General features: G+C 46.0%; 1 protein-coding gene across 1 annotated transcript in view; it reads right to left on the reverse strand.

The window, feature by feature from the left end:
• Positions 1-17,677, reverse strand: part of LOC106590977 (voltage-dependent T-type calcium channel subunit alpha-1H) — a 59,001-nt gene extending 41,324 nt beyond the window's left edge. Inside the window, exons 1-3 of the mRNA XM_045692036.1 lie at positions 17,498-17,677; positions 5,364-5,436; positions 1,138-1,198 (exon numbers count right to left, since the gene is read on the reverse strand). Coding sequence (XP_045547992.1) covers positions 1,138-1,198; positions 5,364-5,436; positions 17,498-17,677 — 314 coding nt within the window. The remainder of the gene's footprint in view (positions 1-1,137; positions 1,199-5,363; positions 5,437-17,497) is intronic.
• Between the last annotated feature and the right edge of the window lie 531 nt (positions 17,678-18,208).

Consider the following 18,208-nt stretch of genomic DNA (forward strand, 5'->3'; position numbering starts at 1 on the left):
GACTTTTAGTCCAGGACTAGGTTTAATCTTTGTCTGAGAAACCCAAGCCTTTTAATCCAGGACTAGGTTTAATCTGAGTCTAGGAAACCCAAGCCTTTTAATCCAGGACTAGGTTTAATCTGAGTCTAGGAAACCCAAGCCTTTTAATCCAGGACTAGGTTTAATCTGTCTGGGAAACCCAAGCCTTTTAATCCAGGACTAGGTTTAATCTGTGTCTGAGAAACCCAAGCCTTTTAATCCAGGACTAGGTTTAATCTTTATCTGGGAAAACCGAGACTTTTAGTCCAGGACTAGGTTTAATCTGCGTCTGGGAAACTAAAGCCTTTAAATCCAGGACTAGGTTAAATCTGCGTCTGGGAAACTAAAGCCTTTAAATCAAGGACTAGGTTTAATCTGTGTCTGGGAAACTAAAGCCTTTTAGTCCAGGAATAGGTTTAATCTACGTCACTACAGACCCTGGTTCAGCGGCTGGAGGCGTCACTACAGACCCTGGTTCAGCGGTCTAAGGCACTGCATCTCAGTGCTGGAGGCGTCACTACAGACCCTGGTTCAGTGGTCTAAGGCACTGTATCTCAGTGCTGGAGGCGTCACTACAGACCCTGGTTCAGCGGTCTAAGGCACTGCATCTCAGTGCTGGAGGCGTCACTACAGACCCTGGTTCAGCGGCTGGAGGCGTCACTACAGACCCTGGTTCAGCGGCTGGAGGCGTCACTACAGACCCTGGTTCAGCGGCTGGAGGCGTCACTACAGACCCTGGTTCAGTGGCTGGAGGCGTCACTACAGACCCTGGTTCAGCGGCTAGAGGCGTCACTACAGACCCTGGTTCAGCGGCTAGAGGCGTCACTACAGACCCTGGTTCAGCGGCTAGAGGCGTCACTACAGACCCAAATTCGGCCAGACATTTCACTGGCATTAAACATGAGGCCATCCTAACACAGACACACACACACACACACACACACACACACACACACACACACACACACACACAGTCTGTATACTAAAATGGTGTCATGTTTAATGTCAGCGTGACAACTGTGTGTGTGTGTGTGTGTGTGTGTGTGTGTGTGTGTGTGTGTGTGTGTGTGTGTGTGTGTGTGTGTGTGTGTGTGTGTGTGTGTGTGTGTGTGTTCTGACCCGACGATAACGATGAAGAAGTCCAGTCTGTTCCAGGTGTCGCCAAGGTAACCCTTCTGACCTACAAAAATAATACAATTATTAATATTAATAATAATATTACAGGTAGAAACATGTATTTAAATCATGTTAATAAGAACAATATGAATTAATTAGAGTTAAACATTAATTTAAACTACGCTACAGTAAATTATTAAAAGTTTCCCTCCACAGTATTAGAATAGGTAACATTTCATAATACATTAAATAATCAAACATTTACTAATACGCATAAAGTCTTTAAATCAGTGACATTCAACCAAATTAACTGTGGGGAAACTACAACCAATCAGCTACAACCAATCAGCTACAACCAATCAGCTGATGGTATAAACAGCTGACTAGTGGTGTCTATTCAGCAGCCTGATAGTATAAACAGCTGACTAGTGGTGTCTATTCAGCAGCCTGATGGTATAAACAGCTGACTAGTGGTGTCTATTCAGCAGCCTGATGGTATAAACAGCTGACTAGTGGTGTCTATTCAGCAGCCTGATGGTCTGATGATAGAAACAGCTGACTAGTGGTGTCTATTCAGCAGCCTGATGGTATAAACAGCTGACTAGTGGTGTCTATTCAGCAGCCTGATGGTCTGATGATAGAAACAGCTGACTAGTGGTGTCTATTCAGCAGCCTGATGGTAGAAACAGCTGACTAGTGGTGTCTATTCAGCAGCCTGATGGTCTGATGATAGAAACAGCTGACTAGTGGCGTCTATTCAGCAGCCTGATGGTAGAAACAGCTGACTAGTGGTGTCTATTCAGGAGCCTGATGGTCTGATGATAGAAACAGCTGACTAGTGGTGTCTATTCAGCAGCCTGATGGTAGAAACAGCTGACTAGTGGTGTCTATTCAGCAGCCTGATGGTCTGATGATAGAAACAGCTGACTAGTGGTGTCTATTCAGCAGCCTGATGGTCTGGGGGTAGAAACAGCTGACTAGTGGTGTCTATTCAGCATCCTGATGGTAGAAACAGCTGACTAGTGGTGTCTATTCAGCAGCCTGATGGTTTGATGGTAGAAACAGCTGACTAGTGGTGTCTATTCAGCAGCCTGATGGTCTGGGGGTAGAAACAGCTGACTAGTGGTGTCTATTCAGCAGCCTGATGGTAGAAACAGCTGGCTAGTGGTGTCTATTCAGCAGCCTGATGTTCTGATGATAGAAACAGCTGACTAGTGGTGTCTATTCAGCAGCCTGATGGTAGAAACAGCTGGCTAGTGGTGTCTATTCAGCAGCCTGATGGTCTGATGATAGAAACAGCTGACTAGTGGTGTCTATTCAGCAGCCTGATGGTAGAAACAGCTGACTAGTGGTGTCTATTCAGCAGCCTGATGGTCTGGGGGTAGAAACAGCTGACTAGTGGTGTCTATTCAGCAGCCTGATGGTATAAACAGCTGACTAGTGGTGTCTATTCAGCAGCCTGATGGTCTGGGGGTAGAAACAGCTGACTAGTGGTGTCTATTCAGCAGCCTGATGGTCTGGGGGTAGAAACAGCTGACTAGTGGTGTCTATTCAGCAGCCTGATGATAGAAACAGCTGACTAGTGGTGTCTATTCAGCAGCCTGATGGTAGAAACACCTGACTAGTGGTGTCTATTCAGCAGCCTGATGGTCTGGGGATAGAAACAGCTGACTAGTGGTGTCTATTCAGCAGCCTGATGGTCTGGGGGTAGAAACAGCTGACTAGTGGTGTCTATTCAGCAGCCTGATGGTAGAAACAGCTGACTAGTGGTGTCTATTCAGCATCCTGATGGTAGAAACAGCTGGCTAGTGGTGTCTATTCAGCAGCCTGATGGTCTGATGGTAGAAACAGCTGACTAGTGGTGTCTATTCAGCATCCTGATGGTAGAAACAGCTGACTAGTGGTGTCTATTCAGCAGCCTGATGGTCTGATGGTAGAAACAGCTGACTAGTGGTGTCTATTCAGCAGCCTGATGGTAGAAACAGCTGACTAGTGGTGTCTATTCAGCAGCCTGATGGTAGAAACAGCTGACTAGTGGTGTCTATTCAGCAGCCTGAGAGCAGGCCGTGGCTCGGGGTGGCTGGAAGCGGTGAGAACAGGGCGTGGCTCGGGGTGGCTGGAAGCGGTGAGAACAGGGCGTGGCTCGGGGTGGCTGGAAGCGGGGAGAACAGGGCGTGGCTCGAGATGGCTGGAAGCGGGGAGAACAGAGCGTGGCTCGGGGTGGCTGGGGTCCTTAAATGATCTTCCTGGACTTCCTGAGACACCTGGTGTTGTAGATGTCCTGGAGGCCAGGCAGTGTTTACCCAATGGGTGCGTTCTGCTGAGTTTATCACCCTGGTATATCATCTACGATACGTTACATCGTCTATACACGCAGGAACAAGAATGACATTTAGGCCTGTTCTACTATAGAAACACCTCCTGTTCTACTATAGAAACGTCTCCTGTTCTACTATAGAAACGTCTCCTATTCTACTATAGAAACGTCTCCTGTTCTACTATAGAAACGTCTCCTGATCTACTATAGAAACGCCTCCTGTTCTACTATAGAAACGTCTCCTGTTCTACTATAGAAACGCCTCCTGCTCTACTATAGAAACGCCTCCTGTTCTACTATAGAAACGCCTCCTGTTCTACTATAGAAACGCCTCCTGTTCTACTACAGAAACGCCTCCTGTTCTACTATAGAAACGTCTCCTGTTCTACTATACAAATGAGAGGCTTTAGAGCAGGTATGAGAGGCTTTAGAGCAGGTATGAGAGAGGCTTTAGAGCATGTATGAGAGAGGCTTTAGAGCAGGTATGAGAGGCTTTAGAGCAGGTATGAGAGGCTTTAGAGCAGGTATGAGAGGCTTTAGAGCAGGTTTATGAGAGAGGCTTTAGAGCAGGTATGAGAGGCTTTAGAGCAGGTATGAGCGAGGCTTTAGAGCAGGTATATGAGAGGCTTTAGAGCAGGTATGAGAGGCTTTAGAGCAGGTATGAGAGGCTTTAGAGCAGGTATGAGAGGCTTTAGAGCAGGTATATGAGAGAGGCTTTAGAGCAGGTATGAGAGGCTTTAGAGCAGGTATGAGAGAGGCTTTAGAGCAGGTTTATGAGAGGCTTTAGAGCAGGTTTGAGAGACTTTAGAGCAGGTATGAGAGAGGCTTTAGAGCAGGTATGAGAGGCTTTAGAGCAGGTATATGAGGAAGGCTTTAGAGCAGGTATGAGGAAGGCTTTAGAGCAGGTATATGAGAGACTTTAGAGCAGGTATGAGAGGCTTTAGAGCAGGTATGAGAGAGGCTTTAGAGCAGGTATGAAAGTGGCTTTAGAGCAGGTATGAGAGGCTTTAGAGCAGGTATGAGCGAGGCTTTAGAGCAGGTATGAGTTGCTTTAGAGCAGGTATGAGAGAGGCTTTAGAGCAGGTATGAGAGACTTTAGAGCAGGTATGAGAGGCTTTAGAGCAGGTATGAGAGAGGCTTTAGAGCAGGTATATGAGAGGCTTTAGAGCAGTTATGAGAGGCTTTAGGGCAGGTATATGAGAGGCTTTAGAGCAGGTATATGAGAGGCTTTAGAGCAGGAATGAGAGAGGCTTTAGAGCAGGTATATGAGAGGCTTTAGAGCAGGTATATGAGAGGCTTTAGAGCAGGTATATGAGAGGCTTTAGAGCAGGTATATGAGAGGCTTTAGAGCAGGTATATGAGAGGCTTTAGAGCAGGTATGAGATGCTTTAGAGCAGGTATGAGAGGCTTTAGAGCAGGTACGAGAGGCTTTACAGCAGGTATATGAGAGGCTTTAGAGCAGGTATATGAGAGGCTTTAGAGCAGGTATATGAGAGGCTTTAGAGCAGGTATGAGATGCTTTAGAGCATGTATGAGAGGCTTTAGAGCAGGTACGAGAGGCTTTACAGCAGGTATATGAGAGGCTTTAGAGCAGGTATGAGAGAGGGTTTGGAGCAGGTATGTGAGAGTCTTTAGAGCAGGTATGAGAGGCTTTAGAGCAGGTATGAGAGAGGCTTTAGAGCAGGTATATGAGAGAGGATTTAGAGCAGGAATATGAGAGAGACTTTAGAGCAGGTATATGAGAGCCTTTAGAGCAGGTATATGAGAGAGGATTTAGAGAGTGAATATGAGAGAGGCTTTAGAGCAGGTATATGAGAGGCTTTAGAGCAGGTATATGAGAGGCATTAGAGCAGGAATTTTTCATAATTTCTTTATTCTGAGCTTTGAAATTTCACTTTAAAATATCACCTACCTAGAAGACCCAGAGCCACCATCTTCACCAGCATCTCCACCGCAAAGAACGCAAAGATACCGTCGTCCAGAGCCTGACACACACACACAACCACACACACCAGACACACACAACACACACACAACACACACACACACACACACACACACAAAAAAGAGAGATACACACTCACATTAATGCACAGATGCACAAAGACAGACAGACAGACAGACAGACAGACAGACAGACAGACAGACAGACAGACAGACAGACAGACAGACAGACAGACAGACAGACAGACAGACAGACAGACAGACAGACAGACAGACAGACAGACTGGGACTAACACTACTGTTTTCCCACAAAACCTACAAATATTGTTCTCATCCTACATCACCATCTTCACCAGCATCTCCACCGCAAAGAACGCAAAGATAACCGTCGTCAGCGTGTCACACACACATACACCACACACACACACACACACACACACACACACACACACACACACAAAAACACACATAAGATACACATTGACAGATGCACAGAAAGACAGACAGACAGCGAACAGACAGACAGACAGACAGACAGACAGACAGACAGACAGACAGACAGACAGACAGACAGACAGACAGACAGACAGACAGACAGACAGACAGACAGACAGACAGACAGACAGACAGACTGGGACTAACACTACTGTTTTCCCACAAAACCTACAAATATTATTCTCATCCTACATCTCGTGGTTCACGTGGTAAAATCCTTCAACTGGTCAGTGGTTCTGTCCAACATCTAGAGGTGGTAAAACCCTTCAACTGGTCAGTGGTTTTGTCAAACATCTAGAGGAGGTTAAACACTTCAACTGGTCAGTGGTTCTGTCCAACATCTAGAGGTTAAACCCTTCAACTGGTCAGTGGTTCTGTCCAACATCTAGAGGAGGTTAAACCCTTCAACTGGTCAGTGGTTCTGTCCAACATCTAGAGGAGGTAAAACCCTTCAACTGGTCAGTGGTTCTGTCCAACATCTAGAGGAGGTAAAACCCTTCAACTGGTCAGTGGTTCTGTCCAACATCTAGAGGAGGTTAAACCCTTCAACTGGTCAGTGGTTCTGTCCAACATCTAGAGGAGGTTAAACCCTTCAACTGGTCAGTGGTTCTGTCCAACATCTAGAGGAGGTTAAACCCTTCAACTGGTCAGTGGTTCTGTCCAACATCTAGAGGAGGTTAAACCCTTCAACTGGTCAGTGGTTCTGTCCAACATCTAGAGGAGGTAAAACCCTTCAACTGGTCAGTGGTTCTGTCCAACATCTAGAGGAGGTAAAACCCTTCAACTGGTCAGTGGTTCTGTCCAACATCTAGAGGAGGTTAAACCCTTCAACTGGTCAGTGGTTCTGTCCAACATCTAGAGGAGGTTAAACCCTTCAACTGGTCAGTGGTTCTGTCCAACATCTAGAGGAGGTAAAACCCTTCAACTGGTCAGTGGTTCTGTCCAACATCTAGAGGAGGTAAAACACTTCAACTGGTCAGTGGTTCTGTCCAACATCTAGAGGAGGTAAAACCCTTCAACTGGTCAGTGGTTCTGTCCAACATCTAGAGGAGGTAAAACCCTTCAACTGGTCAGTGGTTCTGTCCAACATCTAGAGGAGGTAAAACCCTTCAACTGGTCAGTGGTTCTGTCCAACATCTAGAGGAGGTTAAACCCTTCAACTGGTCAGTGGTTCTGTCCAACATCTAGAGGAGGTAAAACCCTTCAACTGGTCAGTGGTTCTGTCCAACATCTAGAGGAGGTAAAACCCTTCAACTGGTCAGTGGTTCTGTCCAACATCTAGAGGAGGTAAAACCCTTCAACTGGTCAGTGGTTCTGTCCAACATCTAGAGGAGTTAAAACCCTTCAACTGGTCAGTGGTTCTGTCCAACATCTAGAGGAGGTAAACCCTTCAACTGGTCAGTGGTTCTGTCCAACATCTAGAGGAGGTAAAACCCTTCAACTGGTCAGTGGTTCTGTCCAACATCTAGAGGAGGTAAAACCCTTCAACTGGTCAGTGGTTCTGTCCAACATCTAGAGGAGGTAAAACCCTTCAACTGGTCAGTGGTTCTGTCCAACATCTAGAGGAGGTAAAACCCTTCAACTGGTCAGTGGTTCTGTCCAACATCTAGAGGAGGTAAAACCCTTCAACTGGTCAGTGGTTCTGTCCAACATCTAGAGGAGGTAAAACCCTTCAACTGGTCAGTGGTTCTGTCCAACATCTAGAGGAGGTAAAACCCTTCAACTGGTCAGTGGTTCTGTCCAACATCTAGAGGAGGTTAAACCCTTCAACTGGTCAGTGGTTCTGTCCAACATCTAGAGGAGGTTAAACCCTTCAACTGGTCAGTGGTTCTGTCCAACATCTAGAGGAGGTAAAACCCTTCAACTGGTCAGTGGTTCTGTCCAACATCTAGAGGAGGTTAAACCCTTCAACTGGTCAGTGGTTCTGTCCAACATCTAGAGGAGGTAAAACCCTTCAACTGGTCAGTGGTTCTGTCCAACATCTAGAGGAGGTTAAACCCTTCAACTGGTCAGTGGTTCTGTCCAACATCTAGAGGAGGTTAAACCCTTCAACTGGTCAGTGGTTCTGTCCAACATCTAGAGGAGGTAAAACCCTTCAACTGGTCAGTGGTTCTGTCCAACATCTAGAGGAGGTAAAACCCTTCAACTGGTCAGTGGTTCTGTCCAACATCTAGAGGAGGTAAAACCCTTCAACTGGTCAGTGGTTCTGTCCAACATCTAGAGGAGGTAAAACCCTTCAACTGGTCAGTGGTTCTGTCCAACATCTAGAGGAGGTAAAACCCTTCAACTGGTCAGTGGTTCTGTCCAACATCTAGAGGAGGTAAAACCCTTCAACTGGTCAGTGGTTCTGTCCAACATCTAGAGGAGGTTAAACCCTTCAACTGGTCAGTGGTTCTGTCCAACATCTAGAGGAGGTAAAACCCTTCAACTGGTCAGTGGTTCTGTCCAACATCTAGAGGAGGTAAAACCCTTCAACTGGTCAGTGGTTCTGTCCAACATCTAGAGGAGGTAAAACCCTTCAACTGGTCAGTGGTTCTGTCCAACATCTAGAGGAGGTTAAACCCTTCAACTGGTCAGTGGTTCTGTCCAACATCTAGAGGAGGTAAAACCCTTCAACTGGTCAGTGGTTCTGTCCAACATCTAGAGGAGGTAAAACCCTTCAACTGGTCAGTGGTTCTGTCCAACATCTAGAGGAGGTAAAACCCTTCAACTGGTCAGTGGTTCTGTCCAACATCTAGAGGAGGTAAAACCCTTCAACTGGTCAGTGGTTCTGTCCAACATCTAGAGGAGGTAAAACCCTTCAACTGGTCAGTGGTTCTGTCCAACATCTAGAGGAGGTAAAACCCTTCAACTGGTCAGTGGTTCTGTCCAACATCTAGAGGAGGTAAAACCCTTCAACTGGTCAGTGGTTCTGTCCAACATCTAGAGGAGGTAAAACCCTTCAACTGGTCAGTGGTTCTGTCCAACATCTAGAGGAGGTTAAACCCTTCAACTGGTCAGTGGTTCTGTCCAACATCTAGAGGAGGTAAAACCCTTCAACTGGTCAGTGGTTCTGTCCAACATCTAGAGGAGGTAAAACCCTTCAACTGGTCAGTGGTTCTGTCCAACATCTAGAGGAGGTAAAACCCTTCAACTGGTCAGTGGTTCTGTCCAACATCTAGAGGAGGTTAAACCCTTCAACTGGTCAGTGGTTCTGTCCAACATCTAGAGGAGGTAAAACCCTTCAACTGGTCAGTGGTTCTGTCCAACATCTAGAGGAGGTAAAACCCTTCAACTGGTCAGTGGTTCTGTCCAACATCTAGAGGAGGTAAAACCCTTCAACTGGTCAGTGGTTCTGTCCAACATCTAGAGGTTAAACCCTTCAACTGGTCAGTGGTTCTGTCCAACATCTAGAGGTTAAACCCTTCAACTGGTCAGTGGTTCTGTCCAACATCTAGAGGAGGTAAAACCCTTCAACTGGTCAGTGGTTCTGTCCAACATCTAGAGGAGGTTAAACCCTTCAACTGGTCAGTGGTTCTGTCCAACATCTAGAGGAGGTTAAACCCCTTCAACTGGTCAGTGGTTCTGTCCAACATCTAGAGGAGGTTAAACCCTTCAACTGGTCAGTGGTTCTGTCCAACATCTAGAGGAGTTAAAACCCTTCAACTGGTCAGTGGTTCTGTCCAACATCTAGAGGAGGTAAAACCCTTCAACTGGTCAGTGGTTCTGTCCAACATCTAGAGGAGGTAAAACCCTTCAACTGGTCAGTGGTTCTGTCCAACATCTAGAGGAGGTAAAACCCTTCAACTGGTCAGTGGTTCTGTCCAACATCTAGAGGAGGTAAAACCCTTCAACTGGTCAGTGGTTCTGTCCAACATCTAGAGGAGGTAAAACCCTTCAACTGGTCAGTGGTTCTGTCCAACATCTAGAGGAGGTTAAACCCTTCAACTGGTCAGTGGTTCTGTCCAACATCTAGAGGAGGTAAAACCCTTCAACTGGTCAGTGGTTCTGTCCAACATCTAGAGGGGTTAAAACCCTTCAACTGGTCAGTGGTTCTGTCCAACATCTAGAGGAGGTAAAACCCTTCAACTGGTCAGTGGTTCTGTCCAACATCTAGAGGAGGTTAAACCCTTCAACTGGTCAGTGGTTCTGTCCAACATCTAGAGGAGGTAAAACCCTTCAACTGGTCAGTGGTTCTGTCCAACATCTAGAGGAGGTAAAACCCTTCAACTGGTCAGTGGTTCTGTCCAACATCTAGAGGAGGTAAAACCCTTCAACTGGTCAGTGGTTCTGTCCAACATCTAGAGGAGGTAAAACCCTTCAACTGGTCAGTGGTTCTGTCCAACATCTAGAGGAGGTAAAACCCTTCAACTGGTCAGTGGTTCTGTCCAACATCTAGAGGAGGTAAAACCCTTCAACTGGTCAGTGGTTCTGTCCAACATCTAGAGGTTAAACCCTTCAACTGGTCAGTGGTTCTGTCCAACATCTAGAGGAGGTAAAACCCTTCAACTGGTCAGTGGTTCTGTCCAACATCTAGAGGAGGTAAAACCCTTCAACTGGTCAGTGGTTCTGTCCAACATCTAGAGGAGGTAAAACCCTTCAACTGGTCAGTGGTTCTGTCCAACATCTAGAGGAGGTTAAACCCTTCAACTGGTCAGTGGTTCTGTCCAACATCTAGAGGAGGTAAAACCCTTCAACTGGTCAGTGGTTCTGTCCAACATCTAGAGGAGGTAAAACCCTTCAACTGGTCAGTGGTTCTGTCCAACATCTAGAGGAGGTTAAACCCTTCAACTGGTCAGTGGTTCTGTCCAACATCTAGAGGAGGTAAAACCCTTCAACTGGTCAGTGGTTCTGTCCAACATCTAGAGGAGGTAAAACCCTTCAACTGGTCAGTGGTTCTGTCCAACATCTAGAGGAGGTAAAACCCTTCAACTGGTCAGTGGTTCTGTCCAACATCTAGAGGAGGTAAAACCCTTCAACTGGTCAGTGGTTCTGTCCAACATCTAGAGGAGGTAAAACCCTTCAACTGGTCAGTGGTTCTGTCCAACATCTAGAGGAGGTTAAACCCTTCAACTGGTCAGTGGTTCTGTCCAACATCTAGAGGTGGTAAAACCCTTCAACTGGTCAGTGGTTCTGTCCAACATCTAGAGGAGGTAAAACCCTTCAACTGGTCAGTGGTTCTGTCCAACATCTAGAGGAGGTAAAACCCTTCAACTGGTCAGTGGTTCTGTCCAACATCTAGAGGAGGTAAACCCTTCAACTGGTCAGTGGTTCTGTCCAACATCTAGAGGAGGTTAAACCCTTCAACTGGTCAGTGGTTCTGTCCAACATCTAGAGGAGGTAAAACCCTTCAACTGGTCAGTGGTTCTGTCCAACATCTAGAGGTGGTAAAACCCTTCAACTGGTCAGTGGTTCTGTCCAACATCTAGAGGAGTAAAACCCTTCAACTGGTCAGTGGTTCTGTCCAACATCTAGAGGATGTTAAACCCTTCAACTGGTCAGTGGTTCTGTCCAACATCTAGAGGAGGTAAAACCCTTCAACTGGTCAGTGGTTCTGTCCAACATCTAGAGGTTAAACCCTTCAACTGGTCAGTGGTTCTGTCCAACATCTAGAGGAGGTAAACCCTTCAACTGGTCAGTGGTTCTGTCCAACATCTAGAGGAGGTTAAACCCTTCAACTGGTCAGTGGCTCTGTCCAACATCTAGAGGTAAAACCCTTCAACTGGTCAGTGGTTCTGTCCAACATCTAGAGGAGGTAAAACCCTTCAACTGGTCAGTGGTTCTGTCCAACATCTAGAGGAGGTAAAACCCTTCAACTGGTCAGTGGTTCTGTCCAACATCTAGAGGAGGTAAAACCCTTCAACTGGTCAGTGGTTCTGTCCAACATCTAGAGGAGGTTAAACCCTTCAACTGGTCAGTGGTTCTGTCCAACATCTAGAGGAGGTTAAACCCTTCAACTGGTCAGTGGTTCTGTCCAACATCTAGAGGTAAAACCCTTCAACTGGTCAGTGGTTCTGTCCAACATCTAGAGGAGGTAAAACCCTTCAACTGGTCAGTGGTTCTGTCCAACATCTAGAGGAGGTTAAACCCTTCAACTGGTCAGTGGTTCTGTCCAACATCTAGAGGAGGTAAAACCCTTCAACTGGTCAGTGGTTCTGTCCAACATCTAGAGGAGGTAAAACCCTTCAACTGGTCAGTGGTTCTGTCCAACATCTAGAGGAGGTAAAACCCTTCAACTGGTCAGTGGTTCTGTCCAACATCTAGAGGAGGTAAAACCCTTCAACTGGTCAGTGGTTCTGTCCAACATCTAGAGGAGGTAAAACCCTTCAACTGGTCAGTGGTTCTGTCCAACATCTAGAGGAGGTAAAACCCTTCAACTGGTCAGTGGTTCTGTCCAACATCTAGAGGAGGTAAAACCCTTCAACTGGTCAGTGGTTCTGTCCAACATCTAGAGGTTAAACCCTTCAACTGGTCAGTGGTTCTGTCCAACATCTAGAGGAGGTTAAACCCTTCAACTGGTCAGTGGTTCTGTCCAACATCTAGAGGAGGTAAAACCCTTCAACTGGTCAGTGGTTCTGTCCAACATCTAGAGGAGGTTAAACCCTTCAACTGGTCAGTGGTTCTGTCCAACATCTAGAGGAGGTTAAACCCTTCAACTGGTCAGTGGTTCTGTCCAACATCTAGAGGAGGTAAAACCCTTCAACTGGTCAGTGGTTCTGTCCAACATCTAGAGGAGGTTAAACCCTTCAACTGGTCAGTGGTTCTGTCCAACATCTAGAGGAGGTAAAACCCTTCAACTGGTCAGTGGTTCTGTCCAACATCTAGAGGAGGTAAAACCCTTCAACTGGTCAGTGGTTCTGTCCAACATCTAGAGGAGGTAAAACCCTTCAACTGGTCAGTGGTTCTGTCCAACATCTAGAGGAGGTTAAACCCTTCAACTGGTCAGTGGTTCTGTCCAACATCTAGAGGAGGTAAACCCTTCAACTGGTCAGTGGTTCTGTCCAACATCTAGAGGAGGTAAAACCCTTCAACTGGTCAGTGGTTCTGTCCAACATCTAGAGGAGTTAAAACCCTTCAACTGGTCAGTGGTTCTGTCCAACATCTAGAGGTTAAACCCTTCAACTGGTCAGTGGTTCTGTCCAACATCTAGAGGTTAAAACCCTTCAACTGGTCAGTGGTTCTGTCCAACATCTAGAGGAGGTAAAACCCTTCAACTGGTCAGTGGTTCTGTCCAACATCTAGAGGAGTTAAAACCCTTCAACTGGTCAGTGGTTCTGTCCAACATCTAGAGGAGGTTAAACCCTTCAACTGGTCAGTGGTTCTGTCCAACATCTAGAGGAGGTAAAACCCTTCAACTGGTCAGTGGTTCTGTCCAACATCTAGAGGAGGTAAAACCCTTCAACTGGTCAGTGGTTCTGTCCAACATCTAGAGGAGGTTAAACCCTTCAACTGGTCAGTGGTTCTGTCCAACATCTAGAGGAGGTAAAACCCTTCAACTGGTCAGTGGTTCTGTCCAACATCTAGAGGAGGTAAAACCCTTCAACTGGTCAGTGGTTCTGTCCAACATCTAGAGGAGGTGTAAAACCCTTCAACTGGTCAGTGGTTCTGTCCAACATCTAGAGGAGGTAAACCCTTCAACTGGTCAGTGGTTCTGTCCAACATCTAGAGGAGGTTAAACCCTTCAACTGGTCAGTGGTTCTGTCCAACATCTAGAGGAGGTAAAACCCTTCAACTGGTCAGTGGTTCTGTCCAACATCTAGAGGAGGTAAAACCCTTCAACTGGTCAGTGGTTCTGTCCAACATCTAGAGGAGGTAAAACACTTCAACTGGTCAGTGGTTCTGTCCAACATCTAGAGGAGGTTAAACCCTTCAACTGGTCAGTGGTTCTGTCCAACATCTAGAGGTTAAACCTTTCAACTTGTCAGTGGTTCTGTCCAACATCTAGAGGAGGTAAAACCCTTCAACTGGTCAGTGGTTCTGTCCAACATCTAGAGGAGGTTAAACCCTTCAACTGGTCAGTGGTTCTGTCCAACATCTAGAGGTAAAACCCTTCAACTGGTCAGTGGTTCTGTCCAACATCTAGAGGAGGTTAAACCCTTCAACTGGTCAGTGGTTCTGTCCAACATCTAGAGGAGGTTAAACCCTTCAACTGGTCAGTGGTTCTGTCCAACATCTAGAGGAGGTAAAACCCTTCAACTGGTCAGTGGTTCTGTCCAACATCTAGAGGAGGTTAAACCCTTCAACTGGTCAGTGGTTCTGTCCAACATCTAGAGGAGGTTAAACCCTTCAACTGGTCAGTGGTTCTGTCCAACATCTAGAGGTTAAACCCTTCAACTGGTCAGTGGTTCTGTCCAACATCTAGAGGAGGTAAAACCCTTCAACTGGTCAGTGGTTCTGTCCAACATCTAGAGGAGGTTAAACCCTTCAACTGGTCAGTGGTTCTGTCCAACATCTAGAGGAGGTAAAACCCTTCAACTGGTCAGTGGTTCTGTCCAACATCTAGAGGTTAAACCCTTCAACTGGTCAGTGGTTCTGTCCAACATCTAGAGGAGGTAAAACCCTTCAACTGGTCAGTGGTTCTGTCCAACATCTAGAGGAGGTAAAACCCTTCAACTGGTCAGTGGTTCTGTCCAACATCTAGAGGAGGTAAAACCCTTCAACTGGTCAGTGGTTCTGTCCAACATCTAGAGGTAAAACCCTTCAACAGGTCAGTGGTTCTGTCCAACATCTAGAGGAGGTAAAACCCTTCAACTGGTCAGTGGTTCTGTCCAACATCTAGAGGAGGTAAAACCCTTCAACTGGTCAGTGGTTCTGTCCAACATCTATAGGAGGTAAAACCCTTCAACTGGCCAGTGGTTCTGTCCAACATCTAGAGTTAAAACCCTTCAACTGGTCAGTGGTGCTGTCCAATATCTAGAGGTAAAACCCTTCAACTGGTCAGTGGTTCTGTCCAACATCTAGAGGAGGTAAAACCCTTCAACTGGTCAGTGGTTCTGTCCAACATCTAGAGGAGGTAAAACCCTTCAACTGGTCAGTGGTTCTGTCCAACATCTAGAGGTTAAACCCTTCAACTGGTCAGTGGTTCTGTCCAACATCTAGAGGAGGTAAAACCCTTCAACTGGTCAGTGGTTCTGTCCAACATCTAGAGGAGGTTAAACCCTTCAACTGGTCAGTGGTTCTGTCCAACATCTAGAGGAGGTTAAACCCTTCAACTTGTCAGTGGTTCTGTCCAACATCTAGAGGTTAAAACCTTCAACTGGTCAGTGGTTCTTTCCAACATCTAGAGGAGGTTAAACCCTTCAACTGGTCAGTTGTTCTGTCCAACATCTAGAGGTAAAACCCTTCAACTGGTCATTGGTTCTGTCCAACATCTAGAGGAGGTAAAACCCTTCAACTGGTCAGTGGTTCTGTCCAACATCTAGAGGTTAAACCCTTCAACTGGTCAGTGGTTCTGTCCAACATCTAGAGGAGGTAAAACCCTTCAACTGGTCAGTGGTTCTGTCCAACATCTAGAGGAGGTAAAACCCTTCAACTGGTCAGTGGTTCTGTCCAACATCTAGAGGACGTAAAACCCTTCAACTGGTCATTGGTTCTGTCCAACATCTATAGGAGGTAAAACCCTTCAACTGGCCAGTGGTTCTGTCCAACATCTAGAGGAGGTAAAACCCTTCAACTGGTCAGTGGTTCTGTCCAACATCTAGAGGTAAAACCCTTCAAATGGTCAGTGGTTCTGTCCAACATCTAGAGGAGGTAAAACCCTTCAACTGGTCAGTGGTTCTGTCCAACATCTAGAGGAGGTTAAACCCTTCAACTGGTCAGTGGTTCTGTCCAACATCTAGAGGAGGTTAAACCCTTCAACTTGTCAGTGGTTCTGTCCAACATCTAGAGGTTAAACCCTTCAACTGGTCAGTGGTTCTGTCCAACATCTAGAGGAGGTTAAACCATTCAACTGGTCAGTGGTTCTGTCCAACATCTAGAGGTTAAAACCTTCAACTGGTCAGTGGTTCTTGCCAACATCTAGAGGAGGTAAAACCATTCAACTGGTCAGTGGTTCTGTCCAACATCTAGAGGAGGTAAAACCCTTCAACTGGTCAGTGGTTCTGTCCAACATCTAGAGGTAAAACCCTTCAACTGGTCAGTGGTTCTGTCCAATATCTAGAGTTTAAACCCTTCAACTGGTCAGTGGTTCTGTCCAACATCTAGAGGTTAAACCCTTCAACTGGTCAGTGGTTCTGTCCAACATCTAGAGGTGAAACCCTTCAACTGGTCAGTGGTTCTGTCCAACATCTAGAGGTTAAACCCTTCAACTGGTCAGTGGTTCTGTCCAACATCTAGAGGTAAAACCCTTCAACTGGTCAGTGGTTCTGTCCAACATCTAGAGGAGGTAAAACCCTTCAACTGGTCAGTGGTTCTGTCCAACATCTAGAGGAGGTAAAACCCTTCAACTGGTCAGTGGTTCTGTCCAACATCTAGAGGAGGTAAAACCCTTCAACTGGTCAGTGGTTCTGTCCAACATCTAGAGGTTAAACCCTTCAACTGGTCAGTGGTTCTGTCCAACATCTAGAGGTAAAACCCTTCAACTGGTCAGTGGTTCTGTCCAACATCTAGAGGAGGTAAAACCCTTCAACTGGTCAGTGGTTCTGTCCAACATCTAGAGGAGGTTAAACCCTTCAACTGGTCAGTGGTTCTGTCCAACATCTAGAGGTTAAACCCTTCAACTGGTCAGTGGTTCTGTCCAACATCTAGAGGTTAAACCCTTCAACTGGTCAGTGGTTCTGTCCAACATCTAGAGGTAAAACCCTTCAACTGGTCAGTGGTTCTGTCCAACATCTAGAGGAGGTAAAACCCTTCAACTGGTCAGTGGTTCTGTCCAACATCTAGAGGAGGTAAAACCCTTCAACTGGTCAGTGGTTCTGTCCAACATCTAGAGGAGGTAAAACCCTTCAACTGGTCAGTGGTTCTGTCCAACATCTAGAGGTAAAACCCTTCAACTGGTCAGTGGTTCTGTCCAACATCTAGAGGTTAAACCCTTCAACTGGTCAGTGGTTCTGTCCAACATCTAGAGGAGGTAAAACCCTTCAACTGGTCAGTGGTTCTGTCCAACATCTAGAGGAGTTTAAATCCTTCAACTGGTCAGTGGTTCTGTCCAACATCTAGAGGTTAAACCCTTCAACTGGTCAGTGGTTCTGTCCAACATCTAGAGGTTAAACCCTTCAACTGGTCAGTGGTTCTGTCCAACATCTAGAGGAGGTTAAAACGTTGCATAACGTCCTTCCGCCTCCTTCGTTTATTCATATCTAACGTCCTTCTGTAGTCATTTTGTACCAAATATTAAACTTTTGACTACTTTAATGCACTAAGTGAATTTGTCCAAAAACTTCTGACATCTTCAGATGGACCTAGTAGATATGAAAGGTGCTTTTTCATTACTAAACGGTAAATGCGATGTGAAAAAAAACCTCAAATGAAACATGACAAGCCTGTACTGTTCTCTCATACGAAACCCTTGATTCTCTTTAACTAAAAAAAATGCTGGAGTATAGAGACATTTTTACATATAAACGTTAACCTTCACTGTCCAAATAAATAAATAAGGGATATTGTACGTAAGGAGCAAAGTCAACGTACCTGTAGGAAGAAGCAGCGGTTGTTCAGACAGTGAACGTCATCACAGGGCTGGAACAATCCCAACGTCACGCAGTTCAGAAGAATCGCCAGCATAGAGACGCGCTCAAACCACGTGGAGACAGGAGTTAAGGACACATATATAGTGGAATATATAGCCAGCATAGAGACAGGAGGACACATATATAGTGGAATATATAGCCAGCATAGAGACAGGAGGACACATATATAGTGGAATATATAGCCAGCATAGAGACAGGAGGACACATATATAGTGGAATATATTGCCAGCATAGAGACGCGCTCAAACCACGTGGAGACAGGAGTTAAGGACACATATATAGTGGAATATATAGCCAGCATAGACACAGGAGGACACATATATAGTGGAATATATAGCCAGCATAGAGACAGGAGGACACATATATAGTGGAATATATAGCCAGCATAGAGACAGGAGGACACATATATAGTGGAATATATAGCCAGCATAGAGACGCGCTCAAACCACGTGGAGACAGGAGTTAAGGACACATATATAGTGGAATATATAGCCAGCATAGAGACAGGAGGACACATATATAGTGGAATATATAGCCAGCATAGAGACAGGTGGACACATATATAGTGGAATATATAGCCAGCATAGAGACGCGCTCAAACCACGTGGAGACAGGAGTTAAGGACACATATATAGTGGAATATATACCAGCA

Source organism: Salmo salar, chromosome ssa12 (assembly GCF_905237065.1).
Source record: "Salmo salar chromosome ssa12, Ssal_v3.1, whole genome shotgun sequence".
Lineage (NCBI taxonomy): Eukaryota > Metazoa > Chordata > Actinopteri > Salmoniformes > Salmonidae > Salmo > Salmo salar.